Raw genomic sequence first — 22,013 nt, 5'->3', positions numbered from 1 at the left:
AGTTTTTTTTAAATTTTGTTTAAAATCCTATTTCTAAAAAATATTTTGACCATTGTTTCCCACTTCTGTACCTGAGACCAATGACCTCTCCCAACTGGCCTGAATCCCCTCCACCTCCACCTCCACCTCCCCCCCTCCTCCCCCGCCACCCCCCTCCCCCCTCCCCCCCTCCCCCACCAGCCCAACCCCCTCCCCCACCAACCCACATCTCTCTTGCCTTTCAAGTATGCCATTGTGGTTCCAGGTTCCCTTAGCCAGCATGCTGTTCTGCATCTTCCCCTTCCCCTGCCTCATTTTTCTTTGCTCACCCAACTAACCAGCCACGCTCTGCATGCTGATTGTCAAAGTCACACGAGATCAATGTTGCTTGTTAGGTCTATTCTTTGCGGTTGGTACTATTTATCACTGGCATGACAGATCTAAAACTGCTGCCTAATTCTTTCATATTCTTTGACCTTGAATCAAAAATAATCTTGCATAGCTGAAATAGTGTGAGAAATATTGATTGGAATAACATTTGGGGGAGGGTGAGGTGGTGGTTCGGTGCAGCATTGCATTAAAATTTGCTTATTTTCTGCCAAAATGAGTTTGTCACCTTCACGGTCTGATAAACTTCCTCGTTCATTTGTGGGATATGGCCAATCACTGGCAAGGACAAGGGTGGCACAGTGGTTAGCACTGCTGCCTCATCGCACCAGGGACCCAGCTTTAATTCCCGGCTTTAGGTCACTGTCGATGCAGAATCTGCACATTCTCCCCTTGTCTGTATGGGTTTCCTCCGGGTGCTCCAGTTTCCTGCAACAGTGCAAAAGACTTGTGGTTAGGTGCATTGGCCATGCTAAATTTCTCCTGTGTACCCAAACTGGAATGTGGTGACTAGGGGACTTTCACAGCAACTTTATTGCAGTGTTACCATAAGCCTACTTGTGACTAATAAATAAATTTTTAACTTTATTGCCCAATTGCAAAAGTGTGGTAAGCTGCTGCCTTGAACCATTGTTGTTAGCAAGCTGCTATTGAAAAAGCCTTGGCAAGTTGCTGCGCACATCTTGTGGATGATGCAAAGTGTAGCCATGGTGTGACGATGGCGGTTCAAATGTTTCCCTCATGGGAAGAGAGAACCAAATGAATCACTGAAGCTGCTCCACAAATATCTGCTTGCTGCCTTGATTGAGAATTTTCTCCAGTTAAAGAGGTGTATTGCAAAGTGAAAAACTGGAAGTTGAACAAATACTTGAGTGCATGTTTTTAACATGTATAAGAATTTGTTTACATTGAGAAGCTGGGAAAAATTATCTTTTTTTTTGCACAGTACTTGGGATGCAAAGCAAGGGCCTGTGAAAGATGTATACAGCCTGGCTAACAACCCTCAGTATAAACTGGAAGTGCAGTGTCCACAAGGTGGTGCCGTAGTCTGGGTTTTACTGACGAGACACATTACTGACAAGGTAAGCAAGCGGCAGAGGATGTTAAGGTAATTGCTTGGCTTGTCTGGCTTAGTTACAGTCCTAATGTCTTTTACACCTTAATTCAAATGCTGATTTGAATCTCTGGAATCCAATCTTGGGCAGTGACTGGCTGTAAGAGCAGTATGTGTTCTGTACGTATTGTCTCTCTGTCTTGATCTCTCTGTTTACTGTCACATTAGAATGCTATTTGCAAGTCTTTATGTAGAATCACAGGTGACAATCCAGAAAGAAGCCATTCAGCCCATTATATCTGTGCTGGTGTGCATCTAGCCTGGTGGAAAGTTGAGCATTTTCCTGTTCCTTAGTGTTTACATGGAGCTCCTTTGATTCTTTCTCTGTGCTCATTGAATCATTTTAGTCCTTTGCTCATTTAATGCTTCGGTTACTACTGGTTCTTGCAATGTAGAATCTAATTATTTTGTGGGGTTTCTGAGCTGGCAGACTATTTTCTCACCTACTTAATTTACCTTGTCCTTGATTCCAATGAAAGAACAATTTAGAAATCATAGAACCCTACCATGCAGACGGAGGCCGTTTGGCCCATCAAGTCTGCACTGACCGCAATCCCACCCACTCCCTATCCTCTCAACCCCATGCATTTACCCTAGCTAGTCCCATGACACTAAGGTGCAGTTTACCATGGCCAACCTAACAAACCAGCATATGTTTGGACTAATGTTTTGGATTAATTTGTGGATCGATTGTTTAAACGTTGCAAGAATGCAGATGGAACTTCATTCATTCATCGGATGTGAGCATTTCTGGCAAGGCCAGCATTTATTGCCCTCGAGAAGGTGATGAGCACTTTCTTGAACTGCTGCACGATCAAATTCCTCTGTGCTAGGCATGATGCCAGCCTGTAAAGGGTTTTCCTCCTGGTTCTCCTTGACTTTAATTTTACTCTGGCACCTTGGTGCCACCCTGAGTTAAAGTCTGCCTTGATGCCAGGCACAATCACTTGCTCCTTACCTTTGAATTTCAGCTTTACCAATGTTTGGACTAATGCTGCTTTGAGGTCTGAAGCTGGTTCTGGTGGAATCCAGACTGAGTACTGGTGAGCAGCTTATTGCTGACCTTATAACACTATCGAACAAACTTTCCATCATTTGCTGCAGATTGATATCAGCCTATGGGGTGATAATTAGCTGGATTGGATTTCTTCAACTTTTTTTGAGGACTCAGCAGTTTTCCACTTTGAGTAGATGATAGTGCTTTATTAAAGCAGCTTGGCTAGGGGCATGGCTAATTCTGGAGCACAGGATCTCACCACTACAGCTGGGAAGTACGGATTCTTGGGACTCGGTGTAATACATGCAACATAGCTTATTTCTGGTAGAGTGAATCGAATTGGCTGAAAAGCGGCTCCAGTGGTGATGGGGACCACAGAAGGAGGTAGAGATGGATCACTCATTCTGCTTTTGGTTGAAAATGGTTACAAATGTTCCAGCCTTGTCTTTTAAACCAATGTCCTGAGCTTCCCCACCATTAAGAATAAGTGATGTTTGTGGAGCTGTCCCTCTCCTGTTGTTTGTTTAACTTTCCACCACCATTTATGACTAGATGTGGCAGAAATGCAGAGCTTCAATCTAATCGGTTGATTGTGGAATCATTTAGTTCCATGTAGTATGCTTCTTTCTCTAGTTATCTCACTGTCAGTCCTGTATTGTATCTTCACCAAATTTGTGTGTGCCTGGTGCTGCCCTGGTTTTCAATGCTGCTCTTTGATTTAGGGTTGATCCCCTGGTTTGATAGTAATGGCAGAGTGAGGAATATCCTGTGCCACAACATCACATTGTGATGGAATACAAATCTGATGCCCACAGTTTTGATGGCCCGCAATATCTCATGTTTGCCTAGCTTTGAGCTGTTAAGATCTGTTCTGGATAAAGGCAATTAGGAGTGGTACACAGCACATTGTCATAATGACAAAGAAGGAGGCCAAACAGCCCACTGAATCCATGCTGGCCATCTGCTGCATAGTCCAGTTAATACTATCACCTCACACCATCCCCTTAACTTAAACCCTGCATGTTTGTTCCTCAAACGCTCATCCCTTGAAACCATTCATTGTCTCTGTTTCCAATGCCGTTTCTGGCAGCAAGTTCCAGGTTCATTACCACTCTGCTAGGACCTCTTCCTCTCATCCTGTGCTCCAAACCTGCATCCTCAAGTCCTTGTATCATCAGCTAATGGGAACAGCTTTTCTTTGACCACCTTATCTAACCTGTCAATCTTCTGCACCTTTTTCGAGTCTCCCCTCAGCCTCCTTTGTTCCAAAAAGAAAAACCAAACCTTGTAACTAAAATTCCTCGTCCCTGGAACCACTCTGGTAATTCTTCTTGGCACATTCTCAAGGACATTTGCATTCTTCCCAAAATGTTTTCAGAGAGAAGATTGGCGAGAGGAGATATGTATGTTCAATTCTGTAGCACGCAAAACATTTTGTCACAATTGGCCATAATGCAAAGAGACCTTTATTCTGTATTCAGCCTGGATTACCAACCCATAAGTAATATGCAATTGTCTTCTCAGCTTATTACCAAGAGTAATTTGAAAATTTCCCAAGTTGTGGACTGGTGCAGCAAAGCTGTTTTACTGACATGGATTTAAATGCTGAATAGAAAAGGCAAGGAGAGGTAATCTATTTGAGAAGAAAGCATTCAAGATAGGATCAGTAAGTTTGCCAGTGACACAAAGGTTAGCTGGGTGGTTGAGTGTCTTGTGTTACAGGAAGATATAGATGAGATGGTCAAATGGGCGGAAGAGTGGCAGATGGACTTAACCCTGAAAAGTGTGAGGTGAGGTACTTTGGAAGGAGAATTTAACAAGTAAGTACACTATGAAGGGTCTAACACTGAAGTTATGAAGAAAGAAGGAACCTTGGCATGTTTGTCCCAAGTTCTCTGAAGGTGGAAAGGCAGGTTAATGGGGTTGTGAATACGGCATATAACACACTAGCCTTTGTCAATTGGGGTGTAGATTACAAAAGCAGAGAGGTCATGATGGAATGGTATAGAACTTTGGTGAGGCCACAGCTGGAGTACTGTGTGCTGTTCAGGTCGGCACATTATAGGAAGGATGTGAATGCGCTTGAGGGGGTGCAGAGGAGATTCACCAGGATGTTGCCTGGGACGGAACATTTGTTATAAAGAGAGGTTAGATAGGCTTGGGTTGTTTTCTCTAGAGCGAGAACACTGAGGGATGACCTAATTGAGGTGTTCAAGATTGAAGGGCGTGGACAAGATGGCTAGGGAGCAGCTGTTCCCCTTAGTTGAAGGGTCAGTTACGAGGGGGCACAAGTTAAAAGTAAGGGGAGGGAAGTTAGGAGGGATTTAAGGAAAAACCTTTTTATTCAGAGGGTGGTGACGGTCTGGGATGCACTGCCTGGTAGGGTGATGGAGGTGGGATGCACCTCTGATACTGGAGATGAGGGGGTTGGACTATGAAGAGAGACTAAATAGACTAGGTCTGTACTCATTGGAGTTTAGAAGGATGAGGGGGGATTTTATAGAGACGTATAAGATAATGAAGGGGATGGATAGGGTAGAGCTAGAGAGATTCTTCCCACTTAGAAAGGATAGCCGGACTAGAGGACACAGCCTCAAGATAAGGGGGAGGGGGGGAGCAGTTTAGATCAGAGTTGAGGAGGAACTTCTTCACTCAAAGGGTGGTGAATCTCTGGAATTCTCTGCCCGTTGAAGTGGTGGAGGCTGCCTCGCTAAATATATTTAAGTCATGGGTAGATAGGTTTTTGATAGACAGGGGAATTAAGGGTTATGGAGAGAAATTGGGAAAGTGGAACTGATCCACTTCAGATCAGCCATGATCTTATTGAATGGTGGGGCAGGCTCGAAGGGCTAGATGGCCTACTCCTGCTCCTATTTCTTATGTTCTTATGCCTCACATCTTTTAAAAAGCACCTGGATAAGTACTTGGCACACCATATCATTCAAGGCTTTGGGCCAAGTGCTGGGCAGGTCATGGTCTTTCATGTGTTGGTGCAGACTCGATGGGCCAAAGGGCCTCTTCTGCACTGTAGGATTCTGTGATCCTTCCTGACCTTCTAAATCATTGTGTCCCACAAAATAGGTAGGAGCTGTATTTGTGATTCTCCATGTGGCAAGACTTTGGTTTCAGCTGGAATATTGTGATGTGAACTGTCTGGCAACATAGAGAATTAAAGAGGCCAAATCAGTCCATGCTACACTTGCACATTTAATAACAAATAGATCCACTTTGTCCACATCCCTCATAAAACCCCTCAGCCTCTTCTGTTCCAAAGAAAATAAATCTAGCCTATTTAATCATGGCTAAAATTCTCCTTCTTGGCTCCGTCTTGATAAATCTCCTCTGTGATGCAGTCATATCCTTCATGTGGTGCTGTGACTAGTTCTCTGGTTGCAGTTCAATTAGTGTTTTATTCAACAATTCTTACACAAGAATTCAACAACCAGGTGGTATAGACTTGGTAGTAGAACTAAAAAGTTGAGAAATCTGGAACTCACTTCCTGAAAAGATAGTAAAAGCAGAAACCTTCACCACATTTAAAAACAAAATGGATCTACATTTGAGGTGTTGTAAACTGCAGGATTAGGGACCAAGTGCTAGAATTATAGACTGGATATCTGTCTTTCAGCTAGCACAGTTAAACTGGGTCGAATGGCCTCTTTCTCTGCTGTAAGCATTTTGACGTTTGTATGAAATTGTCTTGGTCCTGTCTTCACACAAATTTAGGAAGAATGTCGATACATTGGTGAGAATACAGAAAAGATCTTCAAAGATAATATCAGGCATGAGAGTGCTTATGAGGACAGGCTAGAAAAAATGGGGCTCTTTTCAACATAACAAAGGAGCAATTCTGTGGGGGGCAGCGGTGGGGGGATTTTGTTTCCAATTGTCAGTAACTGGAAGAAATAGGTTCAAGATCATCAGAAGAATGAAGGGAGCAGTTTTTAATCCAATTGGTTATTGGGACTAGAAAGTTGGTGGAAGCACAATTGAACATATAGTTGAATTTTTTTAAAGGCTATGGCAAAGGGTAGGGAAATGCAACGGAGATAACAGCTGAGATCTGGCATGGATGTATGGCTGAATGCTTTCCCCTATATTGTCAGGTTTACAAGAGTTCCATGAAGCTTGTTTGCACACTAACCTAACTGCTAAGTTTATGTTCTTATTACAGGATGATTTTGCCCACAATCGTGAATTTATAACATTGGTAGTTTACCAGACTGGTGGAAAGAAGGTTTACTATCCAAGTAAGTATGATCCTCATGGAAACGGCAGAACTGTAAGATTTTAAAGGAGCACTAGGAGGATAAAAGTGAAATCAGTGCATAAAACTTGAGGGTGTATGCGTGGGGGAGGTAGGTGTTGAGAGAAGGTGTTGAGAGAAATGTAGAAAGGGGATAAATCATTCCAGAAAGTAATACAGCAGGACCAAGACTTGGGATCTCAAAGTAATTTAAAGCCAGAGCAGAAATATTTTCAGGTTCAGTAAAGTAAACTGAATAAGGAATGTGATTTTTACAGAAGTGAGCAGACGAGCAGTGAATGATGGACAAGGCAAACAGGACGATGGATTTTAGATGAGTGAAAAGGATCCCAAGGATCTTTTTTGCTTGTTGGTTGATCTCTCATGATGTCATTCCCAGAGGATCAAAGGCCAATTGACATTTCCAGAGTAAGCTGGATTGCAGATGAATAGTGGAGGTGCAATTGGGTTTGTTTAACTTGCAGACTGTCTGCACAGCCCCCAAGCCATGGTCATTTTCAAAGACTTTGATCAGTGAGACTGTCTCTGTTCAGAAAACAAGGTGCATATCCTGACCTCCTTGAACTTTGATCATCTTTGCCTTGCCCTGAGGGGCAATGAATAATCCTGTCTGGAGATGTGTGTTGCTGTGCTGCTGGGAGAAGCAGCCAGCAGTAACTATTCTAACCATAGATATGCTGCATAACCAGCAAGATATAATCCAGTAGTAATTCACCTGTGACCAAAAGGCTTCAATTTTGCTACAGTTAAATAGATCCATCAAATGAAACATTTCCATTGTGCCTGAACAGCACAGTCCCACATTATCTTGCCAACTCAACAGCATGGCCAATGCACTTAACCAGCATATCTTTTGGACCGTGGGAGGAAACTGGAGCATCCAGAGGAAACCCATGCAGACACAGGGAGAACATGCAGACACCACACAAACAGTGACCCAAGCTGAGAATTGAACCCAGTCCCTGGCGCTATGACACAGCAGTGCTAATCACTGCTAACATGCTGCCCTAAAGTGTTTCTGTATTAGAGCCAGATTACCACCTATTACAATGCCCTGTATACTCCAGGCAGATATAACTGTTATTTTCTGTTTACTAAATATGGATTATGTGTAGTGTTACTGATTTGAAGATTAAAACTATAAACGCACTCAGTTACGAGACTGTCCAAGGAAAATTCAGACCGATTCTTGGAATGCATATGCTGAATTCTTAGCCTAGTTTGACATATTTATTTTCAAATCTTCTGTTTAATTGTAGGTGATCCTGCACCATACATTGATGGAATTCGAATAAACAGTCCTCATTACTTGACAAAGATCAAGTTGACCTCACCAGGGACACACACGTTTACTTTAGTGGTGTCTCAGTATGAGAAGCAGAACACCATCCATTACACGCTCAGGGTATGTAGGGTATTGCATCACTTTTGCTTTCTCATAGCTTTAATCTTCAATTAATAACAATTATTTCATTCAAATTTTATACTCTAGCCATAATGTTCAGACTGGCTTCCACCCAAGTCGCTGCACTTCAAAGCAGCTTGTTGTATGAAATTATTTTCAGAGTTCCTAAAAGACAAGTTGAAGTCCTAAACAATGCAATTTCTTCCTACCTTCCTGCCTAACAGTTTGGTTGTTTGGCCCCTACTGTATAGCTGACTGATCCTAGGACCTGGTCGGGACTGAGTTGAGTCAAAAGTGGAAGTATGAGAGCAGTACACTGGGTCAGTGCAATCTGATAGATATTGTTGGGCAGAGGAATAATGAGAAAAAATGCCCATAACTTGAAAGACTGGAGATAAGAGGCAGGAAACCAAGAAAAGAATACTTGTGTATTTGTGGCAACATTCATGACCTCAAGACATCCCAAGGTGCTTTACAGCCAATTAGGTACTTTGAAGTGTAGTCACTGTTGTGATGTATCAAGCACAGCACCCAATTAGAAAACAGCAATGCGATAATGATCAGATAATCTGTTTATGAGATATTGGTTAAGACTTCGGAGTAAATTCCCTACTTTTCATAAATAGCAAAAACTTTTAAGTCCACCTGAATAGACGGACAAGGCCTTGGTTAAATTGTATTTAAAAGATGGCACAGCACCTTCCAACAGTGGAGCTCTCCCTCAGTAATGCATTGAGATGTCAAGCAAGATCATATGTTGAAGTTGTGGAGTGGTACTTGAAGCCACAATCTTTTGACTGAGTCAACAGCGCTATGCAGACACTGATAGTGTCAAAGTTGTTCAGAACAGCAGACAATGGACACGAGGTAACCCTGCATGTATAAAGAAAGGGGAAAGCTGTGTGTGGATGAAAGGGTTGCTTGTTAAGCAAGTTGGATAGCCCATTCCCATTCACTGTCAGGACTCGCATGTCAATAATGTAAGGTCCCAGGCTGGATCTAACAGGGATTCCATACTTTCCAGAGAGAAGAGAATCAAAATGAGGAAAAAATATAATTAAAGTGACTAAAGGTGAAAAAATGCTGCTGAATTGTTTCCTTAAGTTATAGGTTGACGGTTATCTCTGGTATATTGAGTACCTCATTCAGATGTGGAGTAACTTTCTTTTTCTTGACTCTGATCTCCAGCACCAATTAGCAGGATGTACATAGAAATAATGTTGATAATTCATTAGACTTGGTTTTTTTTCTCTGACAGGTTTATGCCATGTGCAAGTTCACATTTGCAAAGATCCCATTTCCATACACACACTATAAGAGGGTGAGTGTTTCTGGTTCACAGATATCAAATTTAAAATTGTATGTGTACTTGTCAATATTTTCATGTGGTTGTGGAAACCAGGAGTAAAGTGTTGATGTTTTTTAAATGCACTGTGGTCTGGAATGAGTGAGATAGGTGTCAATAAATCTGCAATCAATTAAAAGAAACCTGAGGCAGAGAAACCACATCTGGCAGCCTAACCCAAAGTCACCAATCTAACTCAATACAACCTGGTACTCAATCTTCAACCCTCTGAAGGATCCCATGAATTTGTTGCCTGCAACTAGATGCAGTGTGCCTCCCTAAACAGTGACAAATGTTTCCCATTTGTTCTTATTCCATTAGATAACACTTTCCTTCAAAGTTGCTGAATAGCTTCTGCTAAGTCAGTCAAAACAGTTTGAAATTCTCAAAAGGGAATAGAGAACAATGTTGTCCATGATTAAAATGAGAATCTTTTTGTGATTCTGTGAAAACACTTAAATTTCATCTCCCCCCAACCACTGTTTTGGGTGTAATGCTTTGTTCAAATGCACCTATTCTTATTAATTTTATAAAAGGCAGCATATAATTCTTAGTAAATAACCATCATTATCATCTTGACTCTGTGCTATGGATGAGTTTGCTAGCCTGATTGCCGTTACTGCAGTGGAAGTTGCACTTGGCAATCATAATATTAGGAATTCACAGTCTAATCTAATTGCCCCTAAATTTCTTGGGGGAAATGTTTTGTGACTTTATCCTCAGAATAACATCCCTTAAATGCTGCGTATCCCAAGTGTGTTTACAGTACAACTGAAATGTCAAATATAATTCTGTTGGTTATAATAAATGGTAATCACCTTGAATCACTGTAAGACTGTGATTTTTCACTAATTGGGCACACCCCATTCTGTTTTTTTCAATTTGAACACATTGAATAGTCTAATAGCGGTATTTAAAATTATGGAAGAATAAGAGGAAGCAGCTACTTCCAATAGAACAAAAGACCACAGAAGATTTAGATCGAAAAGCAGGAGAAACTTTTCACGAGAAACTGAGGCTATGGAGTTTACTTTACAGGGTTGGCGTTTGAGGCAAAAATTATGTCAACATTCAAGATTAGATTGTATAGGTGGATGATGTAAAATGGAATGAAGGGATATGGTAACAGGGTGAGTAAACGTGATTAGGACTATTAGCTTAGATGGAGAGTAAATGCCAACAATTGATGCAAGGCTCTGTAGTATTTCCATATTGCTGTAATCCAGACTGCAACGTCACACGCTACCATTGCACATGGTTCACTGCTGATATTTAAGTAATTTCAGGTGATATTTCTATCTGTTCACTCTGTCCTGCAGTCTAAAATGGAAGAGTCCTTGATCTAGCAGACTATCAGAGAGGAATACAGTTTTGTTGAATTGATTTTCATTACCTGCGACAAGAATGGCAAAAACTGAAATGTATTTCTATGACTTGCAATACCATAAACTTTTCCTGTGTGTGTGATCATGCCAGGTGAATGGTCAGTGGAAAGGTCAGACTGCAGGAGGATGTGGAAATTACAGAGATAGCTACAAGAAGAATCCTGTGTATCAGATCACCGTTGACAAAATCGGGCCATTACTGATGGAACTACGTGGGCCCAGGTCAGTCAAGAATAAAAATTACCTTTGGTTCAGGAGTAATGGTGTTTGATTTCCTTGTTTATTTTAGATCACATTAGGGGCTAATCCTTTTTGATATCTTTATAAAAGATCAGAATGCTCTACTTTTATTTTCAAGGTTAAAAATATGAAATATTATTATATCCTACATACAAATTACAGCCGAGAGAGGGACCATTTAGAGCAACTGATCTATACAAGTCTCCTTCCACACGACTTTGTGTACTCTATCAGCATATCCTTCTATCCCTTTCTTCCTGACATACTTATCAAGCATTCCCTCACGCCCAACCATCTGAATATCCCCTCAATCTGACCAGACAGCCTGTCTGCTCACCTACCCATTCTGCCCACTTACTCATCCATTCACTAATATTCAAATATTGGACTTTTAAACTTGCAATGCAGGAACTAGTGCTGTAAAAAGAGGACATGTCCTGTATTGTCCTTCTCTACTCCATTCTGCCGGAGTTCCCTGAGGGACATCACTTCATGTTTCTGTGACAGCCAGGATCACTGATTCACTGGGGTGGCGGAGTAGTTAGCACTGCTGCCTCACAGTGCAGGGTCCCAGGTTCAATTCTGGTCTTGGGTCACAGTTTGTGTGGAGCTTACATAAGAACATAAGAAATAGGAGCAGGAGTAGGCCATCCAGCCCTTCGAGCCTGCCCCGCCATTCAATAAGATCATGGCTGATCTGTCGCGGCTCAGTTCCACCTTCCCGCCCTCTCCCCATAACCCTTAATCCCCTCTCTTATCAAAAACCCATCAACTCGCGTCTTAAAAATATTTAGCGAGGCAGCCTCCACCACTTCAACGGGCAGAGAATTCCAGAGATTCACCACCCTTTGAGTGAAGAAGTTCTTCCTCAACTCCGTTCTAAACCGCCCCCCCTTTATCTTGAGGCTGTGCCCCGTAGTCCTACTGTCTTTTTTGAGCGGGAAGAGTCTCTCCACCTCTATCCTATCCATCCCATTCATCATCTTATACGTCTCAATGAGATCTCCCCTCATTCTTCTAAACTCTAACGAGTACAAGCCTAGTTTATTCAGCCTCTCCTCATACACGTTCCTTACACGTTCTCCACAGAGTGGGATTGTGGTTGGTGCAGACTCAGTGGGCCAAGTGGCCTCCTTTTGCACTGGAGGGATTCTATGATTCTAGAAGAAATGCACAGCAGTTGAGTTGGGGGAACCTTTGAGTGCGGCAGCAATCATTCCTCATTGCCACCACTGTTTGGAAGCGTCAAGCCATTGTCTCTAACTTATCGAACTTCTTCATAATTCTAAGGATCACTTGTCTTATCCTTCAGTGTTTTCTAGAGAAAAGATCCCCATACGATTCAATCTTTGTGATATTTGGCTGTGTAAAAATAAATTTAGAACTTTTTTCACTATCCGTGCACCTTTTCAGAGAAAATTATTTGCTGTTACAAAGCTTAGTAAATTCTCATCACCAAATATTTCCTGGCTGCACTTTTAAAACTTGTGACTTAAGCATATGGGAAACACTTGGAGGTGTGACTATGCTTGTTATCCTCAGTTTGTCATCTCCTTGCTGTCTATAAACCTCTTCAAAACACTAATACCTCTTTAATTATATTCCATTATTTATTCCTTGAAATTAAAGTTAGGAGAGGAGCATGTCCCATCAGGTACACGGGTGTCCTCATGCTATGTAGCTGCAGTTTGGGAAGTTGACATGGTATTCTCAACATGCAAGACTTTGTGCATTCTAGCTATGTGACAAGATCAAAATTGACGAGGATGGCCATTTGGCCTGTCTTACTGAATCCAGGAAGACCCTATGGTCTCCCACTGCTCTAGTCTGTCAAATTATTTATTTTGCTGCTGTATCTGGGAATCCATTCAAAGTGGTGACTCTTGTCAACGTCAGTCTTAAAATTGCACTTTACCAAATTTGTTCCAATGTCTTGCTCCCACAGTTGAATTCATCCTAGCTTAACCTTTTTTATTCCATTTACTATCTTATGGCCCTAATGTCATATATTGGGAAACATTTTTTTCAAACTGCTTTTAAATTCCACCATAAAATCATGCAATTATAATGCAAAAGGAGGCCATTCAGCCCATTGAGTCTGCACTGGCTTACCCAGGCCCATCCCCACTCCTCCGCCACCCTATCCCCCTAACCCCATGCATTTACTCCACTAATCCCCCTAAGGGATACAAAGGGGCAATTTAGCAATCCACCTAACCTGCACATCTTTGGACTGTGGGAGGAAACTGGAGCACCCAGAGGAAAGCCATGCAAACAGAGTTCAAAATCCACACCATCACCCAAGGCTGGAATTGAACCTGGGTCCCTGGCGCTGAGGAAGCTTTGCTAACCACTGTACCACCATGCCATTTCCCTCTACTCATGTTTGTAGAAGCTCCTCCCTCCCTCCCAATCCCAAGTAGTAGTGGCAAGTTGAGGAACTTACCATGTGATAACAGCAACTTGCATTTATATTGCATCTTTAAAATAGTAAAATATTCCACCGTGCTTTATCGGAGCGTTATTAGAATATATGACATTGAACCGCAGAATATTATGACAGTTGACTAAAAGCATGATTGAAGGTAGGTTTTAAGGTACATCTTAATAGAAGAGGGCAAAGTGGAGAGTCAGAGATTGAGGGAAGGAATTGCAGAGTTGGGGCTCAGCAAACAAAATACAAAGCTGGCAGTAATGGGATAAAGAAAGTGATAGATACACAAAAAGCTGTAATTGGAGGAATTGGGAGTTTGCAGAGGATCTTGTAGGGTTAAAGGAGTTTATAGTGATACAACGAGATGGGGCAATGGAGGCACTTGAAACAAGCATGAGAATTTTGTGTTGGTGAACCAGGGGTCAAACATTAGGGCGTGGATGAATCAGACTTGGTGTGAGTTAGGATATGCACTCTAATGGTGCACTGCATCAGGAACCAACTAAAATTACTATAATCATAATGCATTATTTTCTTGATTTATTTGCCCACATTCTCTCTCTTACAGGCAATATAGCGTTGGATTTGAAATGGTGATGGTCTCAACAGCAGGAGACACTGAATTCCAGAAAAAGCCCAGTGGAGATTACAGGTATTGTTTTTACTTTATTTGTATCATCTCATTGATGGAATCTGTCTTCCTTGAGGCTACAAATATGTTTTAAAAAGAGTGCTTTTTTTAAAAATTTTGTGGCTGTTGCTTTCTGTTGTGCCAGCTCCGTGTGGTCTTGTTCTGCCTTCCCTTGCCAAAAACCACAGGTCTACCTGCCTCTCTCGCTCCATTCTCCTAACACCAGTGAACTCTGGTTCCCTGTCTACACCAGCATTAGCCAATTTAATCAGCCTTTGAAGTTAGTCTACAAGCCAGTCGCTTCATTAAAGTTTTTGTTTTGACGTTACTCCATTTTGCTCAGTAGACAGTCTAGTAACTTGCTCTGACACATGTCTCTATATGTCAGGAGCACTGTTGCAGCCTTGTATAAAATGTCTGTTTTTTGTCATCTTTGAGATTTTAAACAGCAGAGAAACCTGTAGAAGTGAACAAATAAAAACATCCAGCAGATTTTCGACATGAGAAACATATCCACTTATTTTTTCCCCTCCTATTTGAATTTTGTCCTTCAACTCAGTTGGAGCATTCTCATCCAAGTTGTGGCTTCAACCCCACTACTGAGATTTGAACCTGTAATCCAGGTTGGCAGTCCCATTGCAGTACTGAGAGTGAGCCACAGAGTTGCATATGCCGTCCCCAGTTGTCTTGTCATTTTTAAAGATTGTATAGTGGTGTTTTTTAATGAAGAGCGTGGAAGTTGTATCTGGTGTTCTGGTCAATATTTATCCCTCAACATGTGGGATTTTTGCATGCGAATTGACCTTCATGTTTTCTATATTACAACAGTGCCTACACTGCAAAAGTATGTGCACTGGGATGTCATGTGGTCATAACAGTGCTACATAAATTCAAGTCTTTTTTTTCCTCTCGTGATCACCGGTTTGTATCGTCTTCCAGCTTCTCCCATTTGTACTCGGAGTCACCAAGATGCTGATAATTTCGACTTCTCCATCTCCTCCCGTCGGCCAACCATTCTTCTTCCAATTCCATTGCATTGATGTCTCTCGCTGCCACATCTTTCCATCTGGTCTTGAGCCTTCCTCCTCCTCCTCTTTCTGGCTGTCCCATCTCCATCACTCACCTTATCACACTTTCTCTTTTATCCCAACAGATGACCATACCATTTCCACTTGGCTACTTTCTTCCATAATCTTCACTGACCTCCTGATGTGCTGGTTCTTGATTTGTACATTGTGTTTGACCTGATTATACATGGACATTTGGCAGTTAATGTGTGCATTCCTTCTGTTGCAGATGTGGATTCTGCTATTTGGAAGTTGAGCGGGTTCCTACAGGAGTTTACAATATCATCCCTACAACCTTCCTCCCTGGTCAGGAAGGCCCTTTCTTCTTAGATTTCCACAGTGTCATCCCACTCAAGATCACTCAATTACAGTGAACCAAGGAACTGTAATGACATCTTTAATCTTCAATCATGTACATGCCTGTTAAGGTAACTTTTTAAAAAGGGGACATTTTCTCAGGCACCAGCTCAAATTTATTCATTGTAGAGGATTTATTTGAGAGACTGCAAGGTGCTAACTGGTGGATAAGGTATACTTCCACTGCAGTTTACCCATTAAGCAAAGTCACATCTATAAGGAAGGAACTTGTATAATCTTTACAGAAGTAAATAATGTGCGTATTTTGAATATAGACTATAGCTGGGAGTCTTAATTTGTGGCTGTTTTTCTTCAGCACTGCAATCAGTTAACTAAATTCAGGCTAGAATTAGATTGGAGTATTTTCACAAGTGCTCAGTTGCAAACGTGTTGCCGACCTTTCGCGTGATGACACAGGAGTGGAAATGTTTTTCGAACATTTTTAATCTGTAAAACAAAAAAGCAGCTGTCGATGTTTACTGGATTAACTCTGCAACTTAGGGACATGTGCAATGTATAATATAAAGACCAGTCAATATTTGTAATCATAAATCAAATTTTTTAAAGGGTGGATATTGATCTGTTAATTCTGAATTCAGCTGTATGTATTTCTATTACAGATTATATATTTTTTATTTTTTTTAGTATCTCGCATGCATAAGAATTAAAATTATGCATCCACACACTGGTTATGGGAAAGCTGAATTTTCATTAAGATACTAAACCACTTTTATTTCAAGACAGGAAACTTAGGACCTCATCTATTCAAGTATGTGTGACAGCTTGGATTTTTAAAATAATGTTTCTAATCATTCATGTGCTTTTGTGTAAAGGTTATAGAGTTCAGGAGTTAATTGGCCAGTTCAGTCCATGTCTGGGACTGTTTTTCCTACAGCTTAACTGCAGACACTCAAACCCAGACATGCTGACTCCATACTCTGAGCCTATTTTCCTCCCCCAAGAAATATATGATCCATTCACAGCCTCAAGACATTCCAAAACACTAGGAGTAATCACTGTTTTAATGTATGGAATGCTGTTGCCAATTTGCACACAGCAAGCTCTCTCAACCAGAAATGTGATTAAATACAGATTATCTGGTGGGGGGAACTCCTCTACCTTAGCACCACCAAATCTTTTAAGTCTACCTGAAAGGGTAGGCAAGAATTTGATTTAACATCTTGACCATTTAGCAGCATTCCCTCTACTGCACAGGTGATAAATCTATCTTCTGAGTTCAAAACCACAGCATGGAAACTGAATTGTGTCAGCCTATTAAATAGTTCTCACTGCATAATCAAATGTCTATGATTATTTACACTAAACAGTCTACATGGTTTAGTGGATGGGGAATCATGGTTAACCCATTTATTGGAGTTCTTTGAAGTAATCTGATAAAAGGGAACTGGTGGATTTCTAGATAAGTGCCACATCAAAAGTTATTGCAGAAAATAAAAACTTGTGGTGTAGGGTGCAATATATTGGCATGGATGCACAATTGGCAATCTAACAGGAAACTAGGTAGCCACAAGTGGGTCTGTTGCTGGTTGCCAAGATTTAATGAGTGGTATGTCATAGGAATCAGTACTTTGACCTCTACTTTTTTTTTAAAACAGTTTATATAAACAATTTGATAAAGGGATCAAAAGTATGGTTGCTAAGTTTGCTAACAATATCAAGATAGGCAGGAAAATTGTGAAGAGGACATGTGGAGCTGAAAAGTGGCATAGATGAGGGAGTGGGCAAATGTAAAATTGTTCATTTTGATAGCAAAAGCATGTCCAAGTGGAAATGCAGAGGGATCTGAGTGCATTGATTGCAAAAGATCAGCATGCAGTTACAACAATTAAATAGAAAAGCTAACAATGTTAGTTTGGGAGAGGAATCGATTACATGTTTGGAAAACTGAATTGGCTACTTGGCCCATTGAAGATTTACCAGATGGGAACAAGGATAGATTGAGTTGGCTTGAGATTGGATTGATATGGCTTGACAAAGAGAAAAGATCTGATTATTACCCCCAGGTCAGTCTCCATTGCATAATTTGTCAGTTTGGTCAAGGTTGCTGGTTTGAGACCACCCAAGTATAGAAACTTTGACAATGCTGTTTGCTCCCATCAGCATTCAATGTGGCATTAGAAATCGATAAGTATTTCCCAAGATCAGGTTCCAATCAGATCAGCCATGATCTTATTAAATGGCAGAGCAGGCTCAGGTGGCTTACTTGGAACTCTGCCACCACAGTGTTGTTTAGTCAGAAAGAGTGTTTTCTCAAATTAAACCTAGCCTGCAGAATGTGCAATATTGAAATCAAGATCTTCCTCAAGTCTTGAAGCATTTTGCTATTTACCTACTCTGATTAGGAATGCAAAAGACTGAAGCATGATTAAAAAAACTTCAATTTCTGGACATTCTCAGGAGGTTAGGCAGCATCTTTGAGGGAGAACAACAACATTAAGTTGATGACCTTCTGTCAGAACAAACATCGACTTGAACCATGAGCATTTGTAAGATGTTCATTTGTAACTAGAACTGGTTTGGGCTTGATGTTGTCCTTTAGACAGATTGTCACTGTTGTTCAATATCATTATGTACAAGATACAAAAACACAATCACAATAATGAGCTGTATATGTATTCATAATGTACAGACATACAAGCCAACTTCATAAATGACAATCTATAAAATAGTTAAATGCATCATAGACAACTCAATATTACAATAACAAATGTACAAAATGTAACACTGAAAACAAGGTCTAAATCTACAACATGTGATTGATAATGTTTAAAACATAAGGCATGCAGGCTTTGCCATTGTTCATTTTATTTGCCTGACTTGGGTCAGAAACAGGCTTGGCAAATGAGGTTGTGTATTTCCTGTGCTAAGCTACAGGAACTGGTTTGATGATTTGGGTTTCCACCGTACTCCCCTGTTCAGGGCACTATTCATGGCCTGCACAGGTGAAAAATGCACAGCAGTAAAACCTGTCCATTCATGTAGTGCATTTGGATTGGCACAAACAGGTCTATAAAAAAGGAAAAAAAGTGAAAATTCTTCCACCTCAAGGGAACATCCCACTCCCTAGCAAAGGCTGGCTGCACATTTCCCCATATCTGTTTCCTTCTGTGTATCAGAAGGACGTGAAGGAAAAGGGATGGAGTCCTTTGTCCCAGCTACTAAACTGTGTTGTTTCATTAATAATAACACTGAGCACAGGAAGTGAAGGACCCTCTGCAATTTCCTTTGTCTTTTTTTGTTGTTGTAAGTCCTTCCAAATAACAGGAAACACAGGTTCTTAAGCCTGCCACAAAGGGATCTAACCCTTAGCATACACCAGGATATGGCAGGGTCAACACTGAAGAGGACACGATGAAGTAGTGCACATGGATACAGCACAAAGTACAAGTGGAGCAAAGCAGGACTTGCTGCTAATCGGAGCTCCATCTTTGCCACATGTAAGCAGGTCATCAGTTGGGGAACAAAGCAGACAAGGATCTTACTTCATATCCAGTTGAACAGCACAAAATTGGTTACTGCTACTTTGCCTCCAGTCTGAAATTAGACTGCTAACTAGACTTTGCAGATATCCCATTAATTTTCAACCCAGAACTACTGTAGTTTCTTTTTCCCAGTCAGGAAAACCAGCCACTCCTTAGGGGAGCCTTTCGGCACAGCAGTTAGACAGCAATTAAAAGGCCAAGACAGTGTCTGCGAGCGAATAAGTCAGTGACGCAATGTTTCCTGGCACGTTGAGGATGTCGCTTCACAATATTTAACAGGTTGGTGATTGAGCCAATTCACGGAATTCTATTTCGGAAATTCTCTTCTCCTTTGGCTCTGTGCACTTGTCTGAAATTTGAGTTACTTTGATCTCCAGGGTTGCTTCATCAACGGACTGCTGGGTAATCAGTTTGTCCTTTTCATGTTCAACACCTTCAGCCTTGTCCCCTGTCCAAACAGCAAAATTAAATTGAAAACTCTGAGCATTGAGTGAGCACTGAACAAACATCCTACAAAGTCATTTTTAGTTCACAGCACAGAGAAAACCAACAGATCACTGAGAAAGAAGAAAACATTGCAGAATTTTATAAACCCTCACCCAAGCATGATGAATATCATAGTAGAGTGGTTAGTCTTAAAATTTATTTTTCTCAGCATATTCCACTGATACAATGACCTCAAGAGTTCCTGGGCGTAGAGACTGCTTGAGCTTTCGGTGGAACCCATATCAGAATTTTGTCCCATTCGTCCTTACTCAAAATTACAGCGCCAGGGACCCCAGGTTCAATTCTGGCTTTGGGTGACTTGTCTGCGTGCAGATTGCACGTTCTCCCCATGTCTGCACAGTCCAAAGGATTGGCCATGCTAAATTGCCCCTTAGTGTTGTCCCATGATGTGCAGATTAGATGTATTAGACATGGTAAATGCTAAATGTGTGGGATTACAGGGATAGAGTGGGAGAAAAAGGGCCTGGTAAAGAAACTCTATCAGAGTTGGTGCAGGCTTGATGGGGCGAATGGCCTCCTTCGCTGTAGGAATTCTATGATGATTCCAGAATGGGGAAGAGGGAAAGAAAACTGGGGTAGATCTCTCCACTCCATCAATTCCCCTCCTTTTCAAAAGGAATTTCCTGGCTACTCTAAGAAATGCTGCCTTTTAAGCCCTTGATAGTTCTCCACAGAACTCATACTAAAATCACTGAAGTTATTCAAGATTGAGTTAATTTTTGATTGACAAGGGAGTTGAACATTATGGGGGGAGGATTGGGGAAAGATGGAACTAACATCATGTCTAATCCAACTGTGGTCTCATTGAATGACAGAGCACACTTAAAGGGCCAAATAGTCTATGCATGCTCCAAAGTCCTATGTTGTTTCATTCCTACGTGGCATGTGTTCTGATATATTGAATACAGCAGTCTGAACCTTAAATTGGGGGAATGGCACCATCCTCAAAGAGGTCTGCTTGCTCCACTGGGTGTAAAAGATTTAGAGAATTTATTTGAGTCCTTCATTGATACACACATCATGCCCACCCTAGCTATGCAAATGATCCTACTGCCACAAATTAGGACTGGATCCACAAAATGGCATGGCCAACTAAGAAATTCTACATCATCATCATTATACTGGCACAGCATAACCACAGAAGTGTCACAGCCAATGACCTACTGTCTCTATACTTATCATCCCTTTCACCCTCCTATCATATTTAGAAAAGGAGATTTTGGGTTGAAATAAGGACTCATCACATTTCATCTGCTACAATACTTTCCTTCCATGGTGAACCTGAAACATCACTGACCTTTCTCAGCCTCACATTCTGGAGATGAGGCTCCACTGCACTCACTGCGAGGCCCCAGAATGGGAGAGCCCATGGCACATTCAGACACAGGACTCAACAGTTCCAAGCTGGGGGGCCGATTTCCTGGGGGGAAAGGGGTCGGGGGATCAAACGGACTAGTTGGACAGGAACTCGAACAGAACTCAGACTGGCTCTCCGAATCTTCAGAGACAGGGCTGCTGCAGTTATCGTCTTCGAATATTTCAGATGTCACTGCAAATGAGAAAGATGTTACAGAATAATCAGCTGGAATTTATTAAGAAATCCATTATCACGCTGCGTTCCGCTCATTAGATTAGACAATTTATTCAACAAAATTAAAGAGGCATTTCTAATTTAAAATGACAACATTGTGTACTTGGCGTTATCAGAGATCATGCATAAAAACCTTCAGTGGGTTTGATATCTGCGTCACTGCTTCTGATTATAGTGTGTTGCCACTAAACAGTCTAATGATTTCATTAGGTATTCTCAAATGCCATTTGAACTATTTAACATGTAAATCCATTGTGCAGCAATAAACCAGAATCATCAAAATTTACAACAGTGGGAGTTCATTTAATCCATTAAATCTGTGATGACTGATAAATATCTATTTAGCCTAAAGCACATTCAGTAGCTCAGTAGGTTACTGCGCCATTGCTGCATATCCATTTTCTTTCAGTACAATGAGGGCTTTTGCCCCTACTGCCCTTCCAGCAGCAAATTTCAGAACCACAGCACCATCTGAGTGAAAAGATTTCTCAACTCCCCACTCATCCTTCTACCAATTACATTAAAACTGCACCCTCTGGTTATTGACCTCGCTGCTAAAGGAAATAGAACTTCCAATCCAGTGTCCAGACTCCACAAAATATTATACACCTCAATTAAATCATCCCTCAGCTTCAGGTTCCAGAGGAATCAACCCCAACCTGACTATGCTTTCTTCATAGCTCAATTTCACTCCCGGCAACACCTTCGCATATCCCAACATCTTCTCCAGTGTGATGACATACTTCCTGTAATATGGTGATCAGAACTGTACACAACCTTACTAGTGTTTAATATAACTTCCCT

General features: G+C 41.3%; 2 protein-coding genes across 2 annotated transcripts in view; one reads left to right on the top strand and one right to left on the bottom strand.

The window, feature by feature from the left end:
* Window positions 1–18,099, top strand: part of capn7 (calpain 7) — a 39,220-nt gene extending 21,121 nt beyond the window's left edge. Inside the window, exons 15-21 of the mRNA XM_080203331.1 lie at window positions 1,313–1,448; window positions 6,652–6,727; window positions 8,004–8,149; window positions 9,408–9,470; window positions 10,971–11,101; window positions 14,122–14,205; window positions 15,481–18,099. Of these exons, the coding sequence (XP_080059457.1) occupies window positions 1,313–1,448; window positions 6,652–6,727; window positions 8,004–8,149; window positions 9,408–9,470; window positions 10,971–11,101; window positions 14,122–14,205; window positions 15,481–15,625 (781 nt within the window). The 3' untranslated portion in view covers window positions 15,626–18,099. The remainder of the gene's footprint in view (window positions 1–1,312; window positions 1,449–6,651; window positions 6,728–8,003; window positions 8,150–9,407; window positions 9,471–10,970; window positions 11,102–14,121; window positions 14,206–15,480) is intronic.
* Window positions 18,100–18,215: 116 nt separating this feature from the next.
* The window catches only part of LOC145353032 (SH3 domain-binding protein 5-like), a 75,228-nt gene continuing 71,430 nt past the window's right edge, over window positions 18,216–22,013 (bottom strand). Inside the window, exons 8-9 of the mRNA XM_080203343.1 lie at window positions 20,916–21,167; window positions 18,216–19,559 (exon numbers count right to left, since the gene is read on the bottom strand). Coding sequence (XP_080059469.1) covers window positions 19,384–19,559; window positions 20,916–21,167 — 428 coding nt within the window. The 3' untranslated portion in view covers window positions 18,216–19,383. The remainder of the gene's footprint in view (window positions 19,560–20,915; window positions 21,168–22,013) is intronic.

Source organism: Carcharhinus amblyrhynchos, chromosome 2 (genome assembly GCF_965287045.1).
Source record: "Carcharhinus amblyrhynchos chromosome 2, sCarAmb.v2.hapA, whole genome shotgun sequence".
NCBI classification, from domain to species: domain Eukaryota; kingdom Metazoa; phylum Chordata; class Chondrichthyes; order Carcharhiniformes; family Carcharhinidae; genus Carcharhinus; species Carcharhinus amblyrhynchos.
Note: the sequence above shows the minus strand (reverse complement) of the source record. Positions and strands in the feature narration are given on the sequence as shown.